This window comes from Euleptes europaea, chromosome 3, assembly GCF_029931775.1.
Source record: "Euleptes europaea isolate rEulEur1 chromosome 3, rEulEur1.hap1, whole genome shotgun sequence".
In the NCBI taxonomy this organism is placed as follows: domain Eukaryota; kingdom Metazoa; phylum Chordata; class Lepidosauria; order Squamata; family Sphaerodactylidae; genus Euleptes; species Euleptes europaea.
This window is the reverse complement of record NC_079314.1, coordinates 84,893,380-84,915,124: the sequence shown is the minus strand read 5'-3', so window position 1 is coordinate 84,915,124 and position 21,745 is coordinate 84,893,380. Positions and strand designations below refer to the sequence as shown.

General features: G+C 40.8%; 1 protein-coding gene across 12 annotated transcripts in view; it reads left to right on the top strand.

The window, feature by feature from the left end:
* The window catches only part of ANKS1B (ankyrin repeat and sterile alpha motif domain containing 1B), a 432,983-nt gene that overhangs the window by 255,647 nt on the left and 155,591 nt on the right, over positions 1-21,745 (top strand). For all 12 annotated transcript variants that reach the window (XM_056845975.1, XM_056845973.1, XM_056845974.1 and 9 more), the window contains one exon: positions 13,764-13,916. In XM_056845975.1, the coding sequence (XP_056701953.1) occupies positions 13,764-13,916 (153 nt within the window). The remainder of the gene's footprint in view (positions 1-13,763; positions 13,917-21,745) is intronic.

Here is a 21,745-nt window from a genome sequence, read left to right as displayed (position 1 = left end):
TACCCAGCTTGCTGGGGGTAAAGGGAAGTTGACTGGGGAAGGCACTGGCAAACCACCCCGTAAACATAGTCTGCCTAGAAAACGTCGGGATGTGACGTCACCCCATGGGTCAGAAATGACCCGGTGCTTGCACAGGGGACCTTTACCTTTACCTTTACCTTAAGTAAATGAAAGATTAAACCCCTCAGTTGAAAGCCTGAGTAAAAATAAACATTCTGGCTTGGCACCTAAAATACAGAATGGCAGGTGCCAGTTGAGCCTCAAGGGGGAGAACATTCTAAAGGCAAGGTACCACCACCTGCCTCACCTCAGGACAGAAACACAGAGAGCAGGACTTGGGAGGCAAATCTTAATGGGCAGGCTGGACTGCATGGGAGAAGATAGTCCTTCAGTACCCTGACCTAAGCTGTTTAGGTAGTAGCAAGGAGTTTGAATTTTATATGGAAACAGATAGGTAGCCAGCACAGATCTCTCAGTACAGGGGTGATACAATCACTATAATCAACCCTTGACAATATCCTGGCTACCATGGTTTGGACCAACTGAAGTTCCCAGATCATTTTCAAAGACCATCCCACATATAGTGCATTACAGTAATTTAACGTGGGCATGATCAGATCACTGCTGTGGCCAAATCAAGCTTTTTGAAGAAGGGCCATATCTGAAGCTGATTAAAGGAACTATATGCTACAGAGAAGACCTGGTTCTCCAATCATAGACCAGGACCCAGCAACACCCTCAAGCTATGAACCTGCTACTTCAGAAGGAATGCAGTGCCCTCCAATACAGGCTGACCCCACAGGACTTGAGTAGTTTCTCACTACCTAACAGTACCTCAGTCTTGTCTAGATTGACCTTCAGTTTATTGGTCCTCATCCATCCCATTATCTTCTCTAGGCATCTGTTCAGGACTTCACAGACTCACCTGACTCATCCTTTAAGAAGAAATAGAGCTGAGTGTCACCTGCATATCAGTGACACCTCACTCCAAATTAGGGTGGTACTGGAAGTGCATTATTAGAATGTGTACCGGAAGTGAAGTCATTGCGCTGTTAGTGTGGCAATGTCACTTTGGTATTTGGGCAAAAATTCTATGGTAGAAGCCATTTTTACCATAGGGTTTTTGTCCAAATACTACAGCATCTCCACTGCACTAGCAATGTGATAATGTCACTTCTGGTGCATACTTGAAGCGGTGTTGCTGGTGATGAGGCTAGGCCTCCCTCCCACTCCTGGTAAGTCCCCCCCACCCACATTTGGTTGCCAGGAGGGACCTGGCAATCCTACTTCAAATCCTCTCCAAATCCTTTCTCACCGCCTCTCCCAGTGGTTTCATGTAGATGTTAAACAGCATGGGGAACAAGATGGAACCCTGTGAAACCCCGTAGCATATAAATGTCACAGGGCTGAGCAGAAGTCCCCCAGCACCATCTTCTGGAATCGATCAAGTAAGAGTGGAATCACCAAAGCATGGTGTCTTCCCACTCACAACCCATCCAGCCCTTCCTGAGGGATAGCATGGTCAGTAGTTCACTGACCATGACCTACTGAGAGGTCCAGGAGAATCAAAAGGGGCACAATCCCCATCCCTTTCCCTCCTATAGGGGAGGATAGAGGCCTATCTGACAACAGGGTTCAGCCCCTAAAGGCAGCTTAACAGGCCACTGAGGGTTTAGCTCCCTACTAATGACTGATAGGCAGGCATGAGCAGAGCTGGAGAATGTTTGAGCATCCCTAATTGGAACCTTCCCTGCATGGATAATATGGGGGCATTATTGATAAACAATGTTGTGACTTGTAATAATGATGGAGTTGTTAGGGGATGCTGTGGAAGTCCCTGTCAGTGTTACTACATTAATGTTTGTTTCTGTACCTGCTGTTCTACTGTTGCTTCTGCTGTGGATTATTACTATATCATGTTGGCTTTAGCCTTGTTGAGATGTCTACGTAGCATACCAGCACCATAGCATTCCCTGTACGCTCATAGGGAGAAATCTGTAAATCATATCTCCTTTCTTAAATGACTCAGTAAAACCAGATAATTGCTATAGTAACTTCACCTTTCATTTTGCTAAATCTAGTTCTTCTGAATGTGTTTGTCATAGAAATTATATAAGTAATATATTGTATCTACCAGAGAACAACTTGGCAGCATTTTCAATGATAGACAGGAAAGGTTTTTAATTCTTTCTTACTCATCATTCAAGGAGGAGTGTATGTAGGGAAATGTAAAACTGCATTCCCTGTACTAATATTTTGGAGCTGCATTGGACACTACTTAGTAAAGATTTTAAGAAATTTCTTGTGCAGTTTCCCTTTGCAATGTTACGAATTTTTCTATGAACAACTTCTGAAATATTGACTGTTTTTGTGACTATTGTTAGGGTTTCTTTTTTGTTAATAGTTATTATCGTTAAATGTAGAACATTGTTTTGAGAGGAAAACAATTCAAAGAACTTCACATTCACTTACTCTCTTCTGTTACAAATTATTGGATTCAAGAAAATATTGGGCACCATTTCAAAATATAGAGATTTTCTTTCTCACAGCCAGTGTTTTATTTGTAACACGTACAGGCTGAACAGATCCAGTATCTGGAATAAAAGCAACTATATACCACTTGTAGGTTCTGGCTTGGTTCAGAGATAACATGAAACCATTAAGGAGGAAAGGAGAAGAATGTAAGCTGTTTTGGGTCCCTGTTGGGGAGAAAGGCAGGGTATAAACAAATAAAATAAATACAATAAAAATATTTATTTTAGCTGTGATTAGGAAGTGAAACCAGTATTGGCTCTACAATAATCAGTGAATTCTGGCTTGGCAAATCCTGGCTGCAGTGCTGTCGTTCTTTTCCCCAGTTCCCTTCCAGATACCTGACTCCCAACCCCAACTTGCCTCACAGCGCCCAACTGATAGCAGAGCCTCACGGCATCATCAGCACAATTACTATTGGCCACCAGTAGTGCAAGGGTGGGGAAGCGTCTCTTGGAGAGCTTCAGCCACTTACAGAATAATAAACCAGCTGCCACACACACACACAATCACACACCTACAACCCATTCAGAGGTTAGCCAAGAAGCTGGCAGGTTTCCAAATCAGCGGTTTCCTCACACACACACACACACACACTCACACACACACCTGAGGAAAATAACCTTCGGCTACCAATTTCACTGTATCGCCCAGATACAACCCAATTAGATATTGGTTCTTGTAGGTTATCCGGGCTGTGTAACCATGGTCTTGGTATTTTCTTTCCTGACGTTTCGCCAGCAGCTGTGGCAGGCATCTTCAGAGGAGTAACACTGAAGGACAGAGAGACACTGTCCTTTAGTGTTACTCCTCTGAAGATGCCTGCCACAGCTGCTGGCAAAACGTCAGGAAAGAAAATACCAAGACCACGGTTACATAGCCTGGATAACCTACAAGAACCAATGAACTCTGACCGTGAAAGCCTTCGCCAATTAGATATCTCTGTCTCTGCTCCATGTCATACATGACTCTTTCTCAGCAGACACACTGCCTCCCTCCCTGATTTTCACTCATACTTCCTGTCAGGTTTATGACTTCTCAGAACTATGGGCCAACTGCACACCTGGAGGGTTTACACATGGAGTCTAAAACCCTTGGAAGAGCCTGCTTACCCCACAGCAGTTTCCACTCACATGATAAATACACACGTGAAAGGCATAATATATACTTTGCTGGACAGAGAAAGCAAGTGCTGTGAATACTAAGTAAGATCGTGTGTAAAAGTAGGGGGAATTTTGGTTTGGGAAACTCTAGAGCAAGGAGTTTGCTTTCCCTACATCTAGCTCCCCCCCCCCAGTCTATTGTATCAGTGTAATAAATGTGAATAATGTGCTTGGTAAACCGCCTTGAAGATGGATCTCCACTGGTGTTGCTTTTTTTCCTTTAGAGATGCATGGAAGGAGCATGCAATGGTGCTGTATCTAGCAAGCAGAGGAAGGGATGGAGTAAAGAATCTGTTCAAGGTATATTCAGATGGAGGGCAGGGAGACACTTGGCGCTAGTGAGAGCTGTTGAAGAAAAGAGCAGTTTCATTTCTCAACTGTTCTTTGCAGGCAACTAGGTGTACAGGGTAGGTTTGGAGCTTTGGCAGAAGGCAAACCAGTATTAAACCTGGACACTATATTTATATGTAATGCAAAACCATAGTTAAGACTAGGGGTATGCATTAAAAAAATTGGTGAAATTTAGACTTGGGTATATTGGACTGTGCTGGGTAGGATTGCCCTTGGTTTTGAAAAAGGATAAAAAGGAAGAAAGAAACCCACCTTTGCCCTTTTTCCTGCCCTTATCCAGCCTTTTGACTGGTTTCCAGGGCAACAAGGGGAAGAGTCATCTTTAAAGGGCAAATAGGAGAGCTCTTAGGGGGAGCTCTCCTGTTTGGCCCTGAGGGAATGGCAAAGGAGAAGACCAAATGGGGGAGGGGAGGAGAGGGCTGCAGCTTTCCCACCACCACCACCACCACCTGTGCATAGTGGGCTCCACAGCCACCTTCAACCACCCTGACCTCTGGCTGGGGTGGTGGAATGAAGAGGGTTCGCAAGGCCTTCATTGAGGCTGCTGCTGGAGCATCGCCTGCAGAGGTGCCTTCAGATGCTGGCACTGGGCAGGGGTCTGCTGCTCAGACTGCCCTCCTCCAGCTGTTATTGAGACTCAGGAGGAAGAGCCTGAACTGTCTTTTGGGGTGAGATTTGGGGACGAGTGTGTTGCTGCTGTGGAGCTGGCCCCCTGGAAAAAGAGGATGCTGGAGGAGCTAGAGGAGTGATGTAATGCCCAGATATAAGGGCTGGTTTAGAACACTATGTAGTCATACACACACACATGGAAGCTTTAGGAATGTTGGCATCCACAACTATAAGTGACCAACAGATTACATTGCTTGCCTGGTACGGCCTTTCACCAGTAGAGAAAACAGTGTCTTCGAATTACCTTCATCTTTAGGAATGTGGTTTCTAGTTACTAAGATCACAAGTCCTAGCACTTGCTTAGAGACGCCTTCGGGCAATATCTATAGGCTATGCTAATTAGAGTGGAGTAGACACCTAATGTGCATTGGTGCTTTTGTGTATCAATCTGCTTGTCAGCAGCCATGTGCCTGCCCCATGCGAATGCATAAATAATTCTGAGCTTCCTTTGTTTCTCTGGTGAGTAACTCTTAATCTTATTTGTGGGTTATTTCACCCCAGGTCTGTGTTTAGCTAAATAAAGAACTGTTGCTTTTAACCTCCTCCTAGTTGTCTTTATTGGACTCTATAAGACAACCAGGCACTTCAGTGACTGCATGTCCTAGCCCCTTTTCTGGTTCCTCCACAGCCCAGCAAGAATAGACAGGAGGGAAGACCAGAGGTGGCACAAGAGAAAAAGATGGAAGGTCGCCTTCAGGTGCTGCCATGTCAGCCCCTTCTCCCTCAGCCATCTCTTTCTGCCGGGTCTGTAGTTGAGGGCAGCAACAGTTTGTCATCGGTGCTGGAAAAACAATTTTAAAAATCTTAATGGGAAAAAAGAGTTTTGTAGAAATTGATGACCAGATATTTTTGTTGCTTTTCAGTATTTTGCAAGTAGCATAGAACCAAACACTCTGGGTAGGTCTAGGCCAGATGCACTGAATGCTGCAGGACTAAATGGCTAATTTTTACAAGGAGAAATAAAAGAGAATAGAGAGACATCTAAATTCCAATATAGCATGCCAGCAAAACTAAAACGTAATCAAAACAAAAACTGAAAATGCTAATCAGGACAAGCCCTTTTGGTATAGTTGAGATGTAGTAGTCAGGAAGTAGACGAGAGAAAGGCAGTAAAGGTGGCAAATGACCATCGGGGAGTATGTGCCTAACAGAACAGTTTAATGATTATGGAATCTGTACAATAAAGCTAGGGAGAGCAAAGGATCTTGACAGCTTGATTATGGTAGTTTTCAGCACTATGGCAGTATGTAGAACATCATATACTTTCCCTCTGATTTATCTTTTCTACTTACATGTTGTTTCAATAAGTTTTTGTCATGTGTTGAACTTAACAGTTCAGCCTTGGGGGGCTGGGTATTCTCTTCTGCAGTCTGTTTTCCTATGGAAATGTAGAAATTGTGTTTTTTAAACAGTATTCTGACCATAATGGCTTAGAACAAATGCTTTGCCCTCAACCTCTGTCAGTCGCCTTATCTGAGTCATCAGCTGAAATTCTTAATAATTATCTCATTTCCTTTCATAACATTGATGAAGATATAGTTCATGCATTCCTTAATCACAGATCACTTAAAGAGTGTTCTACTGTGCTTTTCATCTGGTAATCTTTTATAGGTCTAGACACTCCTGGATATTGAGTTCCAAGAGAAAAAACTCTGATCTTGGTAAATATCTATAGCATATTTACCATCTGGAAACTACCTAACCTTTTCTGATAGTACTATTTAAATTAAATGTGTGAAGACCACTGAAGTTACCAAGATACTTTTCAGCTGTGCCTTTGTTAATTCTGCATGGTGAAATGCTGTTAGAGCTGATTCAGACTTTAGCAGGGAATGCCCAGTGGGGACTGGTAGTTTGAAATGACTTTGTTTCTCCACACTGTGCCATGGAGTTATAAATGGGTCTTGGAAGTTTGTACAGCTTTTAAGCTATGTTTTGAAGTAAATCATTTATTGCCTTTTAACACTGAGTTCTAGAAAACCATACATATATATCAATTAAATTGGTGCAAACTTTTCATAACTTACAGTCAAAAGCTATAGATAATACTTTCATATTGGGCTGGTAAAAGAGGGAGGGGGAACACATTTCTTCACTTTTTTATTGTATGCAAGTGCAAGTGTTGCAGGAGTTTAAATTTTTGTCAGCAGCATGTTTCATATCTGCTAGCCATCAAAGAAGGAAAGTAGGGTAGCATATTATGTTATTAACCAGTGTTTATTAGATCTTGGAAACTAGATCATTTATCAGTAATGGCTTACTGCATAATTATTTTATTTCTTAATATTTTCTAAGGGATTCAATTAGGCTTCCTTCAGTCCTTCTTCCCTTTTTGTAATGTGTTCTGGAATCATATCAGATTGCCACATAAAACATCTGGGTTTGGAGATCTTCACAGACAGTTCGTTTGAAATCTTTGTGTTAATGCTATCAAGCTCAGCTGGATTTGGATAGTACAGATATTCCTTGACATGTTTCTTTGTTATCTCCTTTGACTCTACCACTGCCTTAGTTCTGCCAGTTTTGTCTCTGTTGACTTTCTTTGCAATAACTGAAGGTAGTATAATTCACCTATATTGCATCTCCTGTCAAGTTCTTTGAGATAAATGCTGTAAACAGCATTAGGCTTTTTACCTTCATTTTGCTTGTAAGAAATTAATGCAACCCCATTTTTTTGCTAACATCCCTTGTTAGCTACAAAACACCTTTGCTTTCCTAATTTTGTCCTGGCATATTTATAATGCTTCAGTATCTTTTTCCTTGGTTCTATTTCATTCCAACTTTTGTAGTAATGTCCAGATCATCATAGCTGTGTGATGCTATGATTTGCCATTTCAAATGCTCCATATTTTGATCTGCCTTGGGTGTCCTTCTTGAACAGAAAGGTGAGATATAAACAAATTAATGACATTCATAAAATATGTAACCTGGCAGAAACACAGATATGGGGCTATGTCTCAGTGGTAGAGCATCTGCTTGGTATTCAGAAGTCCCAGGTTTAATCCCTGTCATTGCCACTTAAAAGGATCAGGTAGTCGGTGATGTGAAAGATGCCTGTCTGAGACCCTGGAGAGCTGCTGCCAGTCTGACATTCATGGTCCAATGGTCTGATTCAGTTTAAGGCAGCTTCACATTCATACCAGTCAGTAATCTATGGCTTGGATCCATTAGTAATTTCTGCAGATGAAAGGAATTTCTGTCGGCAGACTGAGACTTCCCTGCTTCCCCATTCATCCTGGAGCACAAGTTGTTGCTCCTGGGGGGGCATGGAACCCCCCAAAACAGTGTGGGGGTGTCGAACATCTGTAGCAGAAACGAAAATTGGTGAAACGCCCTCTATTCGTGGAAATCATCTGCTGGATCCAAGCCTTCATGCATATGTAACCCAATCTAATAAAATTCTGATATTAAATATTGATGTCATAGTACTGGCCCTCTAGCGAACAAGCAGAGGTAAAACCTGAACAGTGCATTGATAGTTTCTTGCCGTGAACTATCCAATTTCTGCTTTATGATCCAAGATGACAACTTTATACCTCACTATGAAATATGTCTTATTAAATTTTGTATCTAGTATCTTCGATGAGATCCCAAATGAAACTATAGTGTCTTGTAGATATTTCTGTTTCCCTTGAAAAAAGCAACAAACCAAGATCATGATGTTCTGTCTGCCAGTAATCTGAAATGGCAGCACGTATATTTTGGCAAACGCTATTCCAGTTTGCTAATATAACCTCTACCTGTATAGCTTCTGTGGGGGTAATTCAAGAACAGACTTTGCAAGACAATTTGCATTGAAACAAAAATGTCTTTGATTCGTAAGCCCTCTGACATACAAAACAACAGAACAAAGATGTGTATAGCTAAACAGACTGGCATAACAGCAACCAGAAACTTGCAATATATAATCTCGTTCATGAATTCAAGTCAGCAATTGGTTCTTCCTGGCAACTGCTTTGTGGTGAGCGAAGTCCAGCTTCTCCAGTCTACCACATGCTAGATTCTTCTCATGCATTCTTCAAGAAAGAAAAGAAGGAAGGAAGGAACTGGACATCACAAAAGCCAGGCTACAGTCCTCAGCTTGAAAAAATATAGACCTGCAATAGGCTATGAATGCAATACCAGTCACCCTTATTTTAATCCCCCCCTTTTAGCAATTAACTTTTAACATAAATGATTTTCAGTTGTTTTATATATGGTGATAAGAGACCAGAAAATCCTACCCAGCTCTCCAGCAACAGAGTGATGTGTCCCCCACAAGTCATTGAGAGTTCCCTACAATGCAAGTGGGCCTGGCCCAGTATCCGGAACCACATAACCGGGCCACAGTTTTCTTAAGTAGAGGCTGCTGTGGAGGGGGAGAGAGAAAGCTGAAGACAGGGCAGATAGCTGTTGGGTGGGAAGGAGATAGGGTTGCCAATGCCAGGTTAGGAAATACTTGCAGATTTTGGGGGGTAGAGCCTGGGAAGGTGGGGTTTGATGAGAGGAGGGACCTCAGAGGGGTATAATGCCATAAAGTCTACCGTCCAAAGCAGCTATTTCCTCCAGGGGAACTAGAGTTGCCAACCTCCAGGTGGGGGCTGAAGATCACCTGGAATTACAACTGCTCTCCAGATGACAGAGATCAGTTCTCCTGGAGAAAATGGCTGCTCTTCCCTTCTCCAAACCTCACCCTACCAAGGTTCCATCCCCAAATCTTCAGGAATTTCTCATCCTGGAGCCGGCAACCCTAAGGGGAAACTGACAATATACATTCTATCTAAGGTAATATATATACTTCTTATTTTTGAGATGGGAAAAAATCATCAAAACTATTTGAAAAAGGGAAATGGTACCTTCCTTAACACACAGCATTTTCTTTTCCAAGAACAGTTTCTGTGTTGGCCTGCAAAAACATTTCTTCCAGAAACACTCAAGCTTACTATCGTTTATATTTTAATCTGCTCAAAAGCATAATGTATCAAGCATTTAAGGATTTTCTTTTCTCTGATGTAATACAGGTCTCTTTTTTCCTAAACAAAAATAAAGAAAGAGGAATTTGGTAAGTAAAAAAGAAGAAACGTTTATAATATGGTCGAGATGGATGAAACGTTCAAATATACATATACCATTTTTTTCCTGGAATAGCTCTAATTCCTCACAAACTTCAAACTGAATAACTCTTTTCATTTCATTCTGCTGTCTATTCTACCCATTTAAGCTAATATCCATATCTTCTCTTTCTTACTCACTTTCCATAACCATCATATCTGCAGTTTTGCAAATTTGCTCAGCATCCTGCCCAGCTAGTTTGATGGACAACAAAGTAAAATTCTCCATTTATTTTATATGCTAATCTATTCTTGTTCAGTCTTTTCATCTGTATCTACTGAAACTGTATTTCTCTAAAGACTCCTGCAGTCTCTCTCACTATTTTCCTTTTATTTGCTTCATTATTACTTTCTGCTTTTCTATCCTATCACTCTATCACAATCTGATATTCCTTCAGTATTAGGAAAAGCAATTGTTCCACTAAAACAAATTCACCAAAGAAATACTCTTCCATTCATTTCTCATACCCAAATGTCCTGCTTTTCCACAACGGTGAAATCCTTTTCCAGTACAGTAAATCTCCGAGAACTGAACCTGAATCCACGGTCTTCCCCAGCATCTCATTCCGGTTTTCTGCTTATTTCAGCTGTTTTCTTAAATTCTGTGATGATGTAGTGCTAAACTTCTATTATGCATAAACATTTCCTCAGGATACAATACTTCCGACATGATTTAAATATTATATTATATTTTCCAAATGAAAAGTGAGCTCACATGATGAACAGAAGTTGTACAGAAAAACATTTCTGCATGGTTGTTTTCACATGCCCAAACCTTGGGATTTTGTCAAAGCTTTCTGGCAATCTCATCTTTCCTTGTCAGTCACACATATTCTTGCATATACAAGTGACAGCACTTTTTCCTGTTTTTACCAAATGTGTTTGGAGTGACATATGTAAACTTCCTTGTCCAGATGAACAGGATTCTGGACTCAAACAGAGGGGAATGAATACTATGTAATCTGAGATTTGAGACTGAAATAAAAAGTAACAGCAGCCTTAGAAAGGAAACACAGGCTATAATAAGCTGAAATTATCTCAAACAGTTTATTGAGGAGAACCGGAGTTGCAGGCAAGCATTCACAGTAACAGTACAGTGCATTTCAGCATAAAAATCCCACACACCCTGTTAATATTGGTTCCTGATTCTGGCACCCACTCAGTAGTTACCCCCACAGAGCTGTGCATACCTCAGAAAACAGAGAAAGGGAACAAGAAATAAGCAGAGGCAAAAAAAGGAGACAAAGAAACAGAAAAGGAAGTATTACCTATCTTTTTCTGTATCAGAAAATCATAAAGGAATCTTCGAGGATGGGAAGAAATCAAACTGGCAATCCAGAGAGAGATGAACATGTGAAACAAGACTGGGTCTGATCATCATGGCAGAATTCAGGGCATAAAGATAGGAGGCAGGCAAGTTCATGTGATGGTTCATGGGCTGTTTGGTATTGGAAAGGGAGCATAATTATAGGAATCAAGTACAATGGAAAACAAAGGTCAATTTTTGAGGGTTTGCCAGTAAGCAGGGAAGCCTGGGAAAGCTGGAAGTAGCATTCTGATTAGCATAAGAAGGAGTGCAAGGCAAAGTGGAAGCATGCCACTCTTGTATTCAAAGTAAAAAAGGAGTTGTAGAGAAACAGTCCTGACTGGTCCATTTGAATGAAAAAGCTGGTGTTTCGAGTCATCTCCAATATGAAGGAAATCCACCTAGACTTAGCTCTGAGAACGTTTGGATCAAAATATACAATATAAATAGCCGTGATTCCACTGCCATGCTTCACTGGGTTTGCTTCATGGGGCTCATCTAAAGGTACTGCATATCTTAGCTGTTTCTTTCACGAGTCAGCCATTGTTTCCAAGAGCTCGATTCAGTCATGCAGAGTGGCTTGTCCAAGCCTTACATTCCTTTTACCAGGCCATATCCATTATTGGATACAGATTTCTGTAAAAGTATTCAAGACCTGGCAAAGATAGTCAAGAAAGGTGCTAACCAAAATGGTTGGGAGTGATGCCAAAAAAATAGACACATATCTTGACAACACTGTGAAGTCCTCTAAGCCCCTTTCTCAGACTATACATCTTTCCTCCTTTGTCAACATTCTTTTAAATGTCTCATTTTGTCCTTCCAAGAATGTTAGCATTTCCTTTGACCTTGAGGGACAAAGATCTTTGTCCAAAATAATTTCATTTGCCTCTGTACCTTAATAGTTCATACATGATGAATAGGTTTCTGAAACAGGTTACATTCCTTTAAGTGATGCTGTTCAATTACTTCAAGGCTGGAATAACTGTTTTCTAAACATTGCAGTTTTTAATGTATTTATGTCCATTTATTTGTTTGTGCAAGGACCGACCTTTTCTTCCAATGCAGAGAGTAGAAGAGCTTTGTGGGCACATGATGGCATATATTATTTTGGAGGATGAGCAAGCGGGTGTGCCCAGGGTCTGATCATATTATTTGAGCATATATGAAGACAAAGTTGACATCTTGGTTTATTGTAGTGTCTGGTTCCTGAATTTGTGTCTCTGCTAGTTGGTCCAATGTTTTTGATGAGAATTTGTTTTAGGTTAGGGAGGTGCTTATAAGCAAGGAAAGTTCCTCCTCTCAAGTCCTGAAAGAGACAAATGTATCCAGAATAGGTTGTAGGTCACAGATGATGCATTGGACTTGTCTGAGCTGCAAGCTGTAGGCAACAATGAGGGTATTTCTGGGCATTAGTGTGGGTTTGTCAATCTGTTTTTGAACTTAATTGCTTAGTTATTGTAATCCCAAAATTCCTGTTGATAGGGTTCCCAAACCTTCACTGGGGGTGGGGGATTCCCCACTTCAGAACCTCTCCCCCGGCACTGTTCAGCCACCCGGTGGGTGGACCTACCAGCAGCAAACTGAGGCCTAGGCCTCTGTTGCCAGTGAAATAGTGGCATCACTTCCAGCGTGCACCAGAAGTTACAACATCATGTCTCCTTGCACTGGAAGTGACATAATCGTGTTGCCAGCAACATGTGGATGCTCTGTTATTTGGGCAAAAACTCTATGGTAAAAACAGCTTCTACCATAGAATTTTTGCCCAAATACCAGAGTATCCCCACCTTGCCGGCAACATGATGTCACTTCTGGTGTGCGCTGGAAGTGACGTTGCCATGTTGCTGGTGACAGATGCCTAGGCCTCAGTGTACTGCCAGTAAGTTCCCAATGCACCCTCTGCCAGTTGCCAGGGGTACTTGGCAACATTACCTGTTGAAAATACTTCAGGTTAAAGTTCCTGTCTGAGGATCTGGAGGGATAGGAGAAATGTAGTTGTAGCATAATCTTTGTCTGGAGACAATGGATTGTTTGGTATGCTCTGGGTGGTAGCAGGAAACATGCATATTCTGTGGTACTTTTGTATCCATCATGTACCTCTAAAGTGACGTCCAGAAAATGTACCTGATGTATTTCACTTCAGTATCAACCTGAGCATGGACCACTCTGCACAACAGATTGATGACATCAAAATATATGAATCTGTCAGATCCATGAGCTGCTTCCATAAATGCCTGTGACTTACGCTTAGTAATGCAGACCTACTAAAATTTGGCAAGTCACAAACTTTAGCTAACCTTTTTGAAGTTCAGTAATGACATTATAAGTCTGGGCCTTTACTTTTTCATAGCACTGTTGGCAGCTTTTCCTCCTTTTTTCCCCCAGTGACAGCATATAGTACAGTGAAAACATGAAAAACTTGGAGGTCAGTCATGGAAGGTGTTGCAAAGGAATCGTATGTGCTGCCTGATGATGTAATCTAGATTAGTTAATGGTCTGTTGTGAAAACTGCATCTAGAGAACTATAGGGTTTTTACAACACCCACCTCCCCCAAAATTGTGTGGAAATTGATTTTATTTTCTTATGTAATTTGTATTAAACTAAATTATGCATAACAACAAAGTCTGAAATTATATGGCATGTTTATATTTCAGATGAAACAAATAGGCAATGATGGCTACCACCCCACCTCTGTAGCAGAGTGGCTAGATTCCCTGGAACTGGGTGACTACATCAAACCCTTTCTGATAAATGGCTATACATCGATGGACCTTGTGAAAAAAATCTGGGATATTGAATTAATTAACGTAAGTTAATTCATTTATGCCTTTTATAAACCTCTCCATTTTAATCCTAAAAGAGGGTGAAGTGAAACAAAGAGTTTCCATAAATTTTAATGCACCTAATTTATGTTTGCTGGGAAAAGATTAATGTTCAGATGCTCAGACCTGCTACATCTCTATAAGGTAAACATGCGGGGATTTTCCTAATAAAATAGTTCTTATGCCATGTACTTTTGGCCTCTAACAAGCATAATAATGTATACATACTTTTCAGTTTCCTCATTTGAAAGCTACTTGTTGCCTTTTAAAAATAAAAATAGAGAAAACTGTAAAGAACAAACCAAATCTTTCACCAGATTTAATATTTACATGCTGTATTGAGTAGTGTATCTACCTTGTTTTTTTCTTTTTGTTCCTCAAATAATTTTCAGAATGTTCTTAATGTGTAGGAAATATAGTGGCCCTCCTTTATATTTATTATTTATATTTCTTCATAAATTATATACTTACTAATTTTCACAAGTGCATAAATTTATAATCTAAATTAGCACATCCGCAGTGTGCTAATACTCAAGTGAAACAGTTTTTATATTTCAATTTAGCTAGACAAGAAATAATATCTCAAATAATATTTACCTCAGGGCCATGAGTGATGATATCCATGAATGGATCTTCCCAGCATTTTTAGGAGGTAAACTGCAGCTAGAGGAAGTGTCACTTAGGACCATAGCCAACAGGGAAAGGATTTACCTGTCCATTTCCATTTGGTTTTCAAAACTGACTCTCTTGGCCCTAGTAGAGAAAAAAGAGAAGGTATTTTTCCATTTCAAGAGCTAAAGTAACAAGGTGGGGGGGGGAGGGTTGATTTAAATTGAAAATATCACCTAGAGGATACCTTGTGTCATGGCTCTGATATAAATCAAGGCTCTCTGCAATTTTTTAAACACTTTAAAACACTATGTAACTGATTATAGGACTTTTCTGCATGGGTTTTTACTGTTGGCTCTGGCCCCATACTGCTTCAGTTTATCCCTATTTCTGTATGCATTTTTATACATTTAGTTTTCATGTCAGGGTTTTTTTGTTTTGTTTTGCCCCCAGGTTTTTTCCATTTCTTTTGAGACCACTTTTACCCCGATCTTTTTCTGGAAGCTGATTTTGAGCTGCTTTTTTCCTCATGCATAACGTTTCTGTTGGTTTTCTTTGTCGTGGTCACTCCTACGCACCTCTAGCCCACTTTTCAATTATTGGACTGCCGTCATCATCAAACTCAACTTATTCTCCCCACCCTGCCCTGAAGACGTGGTTTCATTTTTTATTCTTTTTAAAAGGTACTAAAATATTGATATATCAGTATATGCGGTAATGATAGGTCAAGCAGGTTCTCTGAATTCCCAGCTTTTTAAAAAAGTTAGCCTCTAGCCTTTTCCTTTATGGAGATATAAGGGAAAAGGTATATCTCTGCAAGGGAAACAGCTAAAGACTTTTCCTCTTTTAAATGAAAGTTGAGAATTCAGAGAACTTGCTTGGCCTATCATTGCAACAGTAAATCAATATAAGCATGCACAAAAAATAAAAAGGGAGTGCTGGGATGCCACCAATGATGCCAACAATGACAACAGCACCCTTCCTTAAAAATTCTTATTATTTAAGGCATGTGAAGAAGAAATTAAACTGATTCCACAACTGGGAAATTGTACAGGAAGGGCAAATGTGTGGAAGAACCATGCCCACTCCAATTGTAGTTTATGTGAAACAGTTTCAGAAATGTGCTGCTCCTTGAGTCCAAGTGAGAAAGGCAGATTATAAATAATGTAAATAAATAAAAAAAACATTGCCTTAAAGTCCAGGAAAAACCCCTCAAATAACTAAATGTGTCTTCGAACATATTTACAGGATAACTGTTCACTTCTGCCTTATTGTATAATACTTTGTGGTATGTGTCACGGGCTCGGACTTCATTTCTCTCTCTCCATTGATGGTCTGAGTATTCCAGTGTATGACACAAGGCCCTAAGAGAAGTGGCATCTTTTGAAATCAGTGAATTATACAGAAGTTCCCGAAATCCATATTTTGCTTAATTTCCCCCCTATAGAACTGCTCTAATACAGTGGTTCTGCTGTTACTATTCTCATAAGCCTGAGAAAAGATGTTTCTGCTGCCCTAAACACTTATATTCCACAATAAAAATATTTCCAGTTACAACTAAGAATTAGTTCCTATTCAGTTATTTCAAATACAAAATTAGTTCCTTTTCAGTTATTTTATGTATAAAATTATGCATGATGTGTACATTAAAATGATTAGAATTATTCATCCACATTTAATGAGATTTAGTCAGTCACATAATTTATTGCAAGAGTTAATGGGATGTTCTATGAGTGTAGAACTGTACAAACAATAACACAATAAATGGTAAAAGACCCCTTCCTGACATTGATGTGTTCAGTAAAATGTCTGAACTGAGCCTGATGTGCATACCCATTATATGCGTGTAAGCTTTGTAGGTGCAGTTGGGTTCCCTGCTTTGAGCAGGGTTTGAATTGTGTAAAAGAGTACATGTACACATTTCATGCGGCTAGGGTTGCCAACCCCCAGGTACTGGCTGGAGAGCTCCCGCTATTACATCTGATCTCCAGCGGATAGAGATCAGTTCACCTGGAGAAAATGGCCGCTTTGCAATTGGACTCTATGGCATTGAAGTCCCTTCCCAAACCCCACCCTCCTCAGGCTCCACCCTAAAAACCTCCCGCTGGTGGCGAAGAAGGACCTGGCAACCCTACATGCGGCACTGTTCAGACATTCATTGAACACATGGAAGTCAGAGGTGGTCCCTGCTGCTATGATCTTGCTTCCATTTTTCACATATTCATTGTACCCTTGTTGTTGCCTGAAAAGGACTTAGGTTGTGAAAAAATCATATCCAAAGCTTGAAGGTTACAGTCCACTATAGTCTGATGACAATTGGAGCAGGAAGGGAGGATAGGCTTGCCAGCTCCAGGTTGGGAACTACCTGGAGATTTGGGGTGTGGAGCCTTAGGAGGACTGGGTTTGGAGAGGGGAGGGACTTCAGTGGGATATAATGCCACAGAGTCCACCTTCCAAAGTGACCATTTTCTCCAGGTGGACCAATCTCTGTCACTTGGAGATCAGTTGTAATAGTGATCCACCGGGAGGTTGGCGACCCTAGGGGAGGAGAATAAATGTTGCACAGTGCCTCCTCCATATAGTTATTCTCAGAGTACATTGCTTTTAAAAGGTATTGAAACCATTTCTTTTTGTAATCTTTGACCAGAATATATCTTTATTGAAACATGCAACCCAGCTGCATCTGTAGAAAGTGAGTTCTGAAGAGTTCTAGTAGTGTATCAGGAACCATCTAGTGACCACGTTTAGGGACACGAAGCTCTAGGCAGCTTGATAGAATATGTAAGCAAGAAAAATATGCTCTTTGTGTGAGAAAGATATTTTATTTTTTTTCTTTTAAACTTTAAATTTTCCATAACATTGTATGTTTTAATATCTACGTTCATCATATTGTTTTTCTTCTGTTCCTTCTCTATTCCTCTCTCCCCTCTGTTTTATAGTTTTGTACATTGTAGTGGGATTTTCTGTCTACTGTCTTTATTTGTGTTGTGTTGCTATTAAGATTAGAATACACTATCACAATGATATTAATTACCTCATTAAATATGTAAATGAAGAGCATTATCCAAGTTGATCGGTCTAGATTCACTGTGCCAGTTAACAAGGACTTTATTTGCTTAAACCATATCAAAAACAGAATAAATTCAGTTGCAGTTGAATTAGAACCAAAACCTAGCCAACCCCCCAGATTTAATGATTTGATTCCCATCAATAAGTAGTCTGCCAGCTACACTTGATGTTAGCCAAAAGGCTGAGAAGCAATAGACTGCTAACTAATACATGAGATCCTGGACTCAGCATCTAACTGAAAGGTCTGCTTTCATTACATGAAAGTTGTTCAAAATTACTGCCGCTTTAATACAGTAAAGTAATAATGAAGCCAAAGTCACAGCAGCATGATGCTGAACTGGATATATATTTCCTTTCCCCTTGCCCACTAATCCCTTTTCGAAACACAAAGGACTCTCCCAGAATAATCTTTGAGCTATTGTTACTATTTTATTGAATTCTTACATAGATTTCATTTGTTTCATCCAAGACTTCTATTTCTGTCCTTTAGAGCCTTTAATGTTCTTATCATTTAAAGGAACAGCCAGCAAATTGCCTTCAGAGATAACCACATGTCACTCAGAGTGTGATATTTTCTATTTTTGCTGTCGACACACTTGCGGTCTTTTTTTTTTCATATCCGCAAGTCTCAAACAGATTCAGGCCTACTGCTGTCCCTGTTCAATTGTCTGATTTCTAGGGTGAGATCATTACAGCCAGGTATAGAAAAGTGAGCACCATTAACCAATACTCAGACTGACAGAGCATTCAAACTGCAAACATCATTTTCACATTGAACTTTTTAAAAGATGAATGCAGTGTATTCATATATAAATAATTCAAAGATATATAAAGCACTTCAAATCTTTAAATACATTCTCTCAGTTCTTTTGATAAAGAATCAAAATCAAATACTTACAATGCAATTGATGCTTAGTGGTGATAGAGAATAGGGAGAGTGTTCACACACGTATGTGCACTGCTCCAAATTACATTTTCATTATGTTGCTAAGGAACTAAATATATATGCTGTCTTGACATTGTTTTCTTGATGAGGCTGAGCAGCAAATATGATATATGGATTTGCGTTATAGCTTATAGGATAGAGTGTTGTTGCAGCATATGAAATTGATTTTGAGAAAGCTGTTGTGGAGATAATTAAAAAGACAAATCCCAGCTGTTTAGTTTGATTTTGCTTCCTGAGCACATCATCAGCTGATACAAACTAAAGGGAAGATTGAATGGTGGAACCATGCAATTTTACTTCTAGTTTGTCCCTACATCACTTTGATGTTCATATTAACATTTCATCATCCTTGAACATTTTTAATTGATGTATGTTCACTTGCTGTTTGTTGTGGGTTGTTATTGCTGCCATCTTTTGTATGTACTGTGCAAAGCAAATCATGCTTGCTGCTCCAGGAACATGTAAATGGGGTGTAGTGGTTAAGAGTGGTGGACTCTAATCTGGAGAACCGGGTTTGATTCACCACTCCTCCATATGAGCGGCGGACTCTAATCTGGTGAACCGGGTTGGTTTCTCCACTCCTACACATGAAGCAAGCTGGGTAACCTTTGGCTAGTCAACAGTTCTGTCCAAACTCTCAGCCCCACCTACCTCACAAGGTGTCTGTTGTGAGGAGAGGAAGGGAAGGAGATTGTAAGCTGCTTTGATTCTCCTTAAAAAAGAGAAAGTTGGCATATAAAAACCAATTCTTCTTCTTCAAATAATGCAATATGGAAATTTGCTACATTTTTGCATTCTCCTGTTAGATAGTTTGACCCTTGAGTTTTCAACCTATATTTGTGGTTTGCCCTTCTGTGCCTGTACCTAGCCCTGATGCACATGCATTTTCTTTAGCCCCTAAAACCTTTCAAAAATAGCCTACACTATTTCTAATTGAAGGCTGTTATTCTGTATGAGCCACAGCAATTTTTACAAATCTTCTGCACTGTCATCCACTCCCACTATATCTTGGCTTTCACTGTGGCTTATTGTGAAAGGAAAGTGGGTGGGGAAAAGTTCTTTTAGTTAAAACTGATGCAGTGCACTCTACCATATGCTTAGAGAGAAGCAGAAGGGGAGAAAAGTATGCACTTTGAAAATATTATAAATATTTTGCTGATGTACAAACAGTTTAAATAATCATTCATTTTATGCAGCCCTGTTTAAAAAACTGAAGAGACATGATGTTCTGTGAAAGATTCTGGTTGATGCCAATGTTTCTGTGTGATATTTTACTTCAGTTAATATATTTCATTTTCTGATAAAATGGATATAAATTATTCAAATAGATTAGTAAATGTAGTAATTCACCTTCCTGCATTTTAGACTGAAAAACAGGAAGAGAGCACTCAAGAAAGATAAGATCATCATAGAGATGTTATGGGATTTTTAGTAACGGGCTATTACAGAGGATACTGTGCCTTCCCTGATTTATTCTTCCAGATCAGACTTATTAAACTCTTAATTAGTTGCAAGCTAAACTTAACCACTTTGCGATCACACCAAATGGGAAGAAACCATCATAGGGTCTTCTGATGTCCTCCAAGTAACAAGGTCATTCTAGGTTAGGGCTGTCAAAAAAAAAAAAATTCGGTACAGTTCGAATTCGGATGAATTTGGCCCTTGTGGGTTCGGTACGTGCCGAAGTCCAAACTCCCCCATTTCGGATCCGTTCAATTCGGCGGGAATTCAAAGTTCGGGAAAAAATTCGGCCGAATAAAGCCATTAAAAACATAAAGCCATTAAATAAAGCCATTAAAATAAAGCCATTAAATATCGCGCCTTTCCACGGCTCTGGGGGGGGGGATTTTTGGGGTTAGAGGTCCCAAACTTTTGGCAGAGCTTCAAAGGACGTTTATTGAAAGACTCCCCAAGTTTTGTAAAGATTGGGTCGGGGGGGCTGAGATATGGGCCCTGAAAGGGGTCCCCCCCACCCTTAATGTGCATCTCTCAGCAGAGCTTGCCGCCCACGCACAAAGCTCCCAGCTCCGACAACAGCTGAGAAATTAGCAAAACAACTGCAAACACAACCTTGTTAAACAACACCTTTGCAAAACACAACTGAAACCTCCCCCCTCAAACCAGGGAGCGAGAGACTCGAGGGGGAACACACACCCCAGGCAGAACCGACGAAAGCCCCCTTTGGCTTCCCCCCCACCCACAGAAACTGCTCCCTCCCCACACACACACAGACTCTGCTTTCCCCCACACACACATACACAGGAGAAAAATTACAGATTAAAGCCCCCAAAGGGGTCTTACTGTGGCTGTCTTCTGTTCCATCAAGAGGGGCTGAAGAGAGGACTTGTAATCCAAGATGATTCCAATTAGGCACGGAACGTTTTGCTCTGGAGAAGATGCACAGGATCTGATCCATTCATCCCAATAGGGGAAAGGGGAAAGCCCATATCTCGGGACCCCCTGACCCAATGTTCACAAAACTTGGGGGGTATCTTAAGAACACTGGTCTGAAACTCCGCTCAAAGTTTGAGATCTGCACCCCAAAAAATGCACCCCCTGCAGCCATGGAAAGAGAAAAGGGGGGAGGCGATATTTCTGCCCCCACTGAACCCATCTTTACAAAACTTGGGTAGTATCTTAAGAATAATTCACTGAAGCTATGCTAAAAGTTTGGGGGCTATATCCCCCAAAAAGCACCCCCTGCAGCCACATAAATGGGAAAAGGGGGGAGGGAAAAGGGGGAGAGCCCATATCTCGAGACCCCCTGACCCAATGTTTACAAAACTTGGGGGGTATCTTAAGAACACTGGTCTGAAACTCCGCTCAAAGTTTGGGATCTGTACCCCCAAAAATGCGCCCCCTGCAGCCATGGAAAGAAAAAGGGGGGAGCCCATATCTCGGGACCCCCTGACCCAATGTTTACAAAACTTGGGGGGTACCTTAAGAAGCTTCATCTGAAGCTCCAGTGAAAGTTTTGTGTCTGTACCCCAAAAAAACGCCCCCTGCAGCCACAGAAAGGAGCGAATGTGCACAAGCACCCCCCCCACACACACGAGGATTTCGCTCTCTCTTTCTCTCTCCCTGGCCAGGCCGCACATCAGCTGATTCCTCCAGTACTCAATCCTGACTGATTGGCCAGAAGAAGACCCAGCTTGCCCACCAATTGGCCGGGGGAGGAGAATGCTGCTTA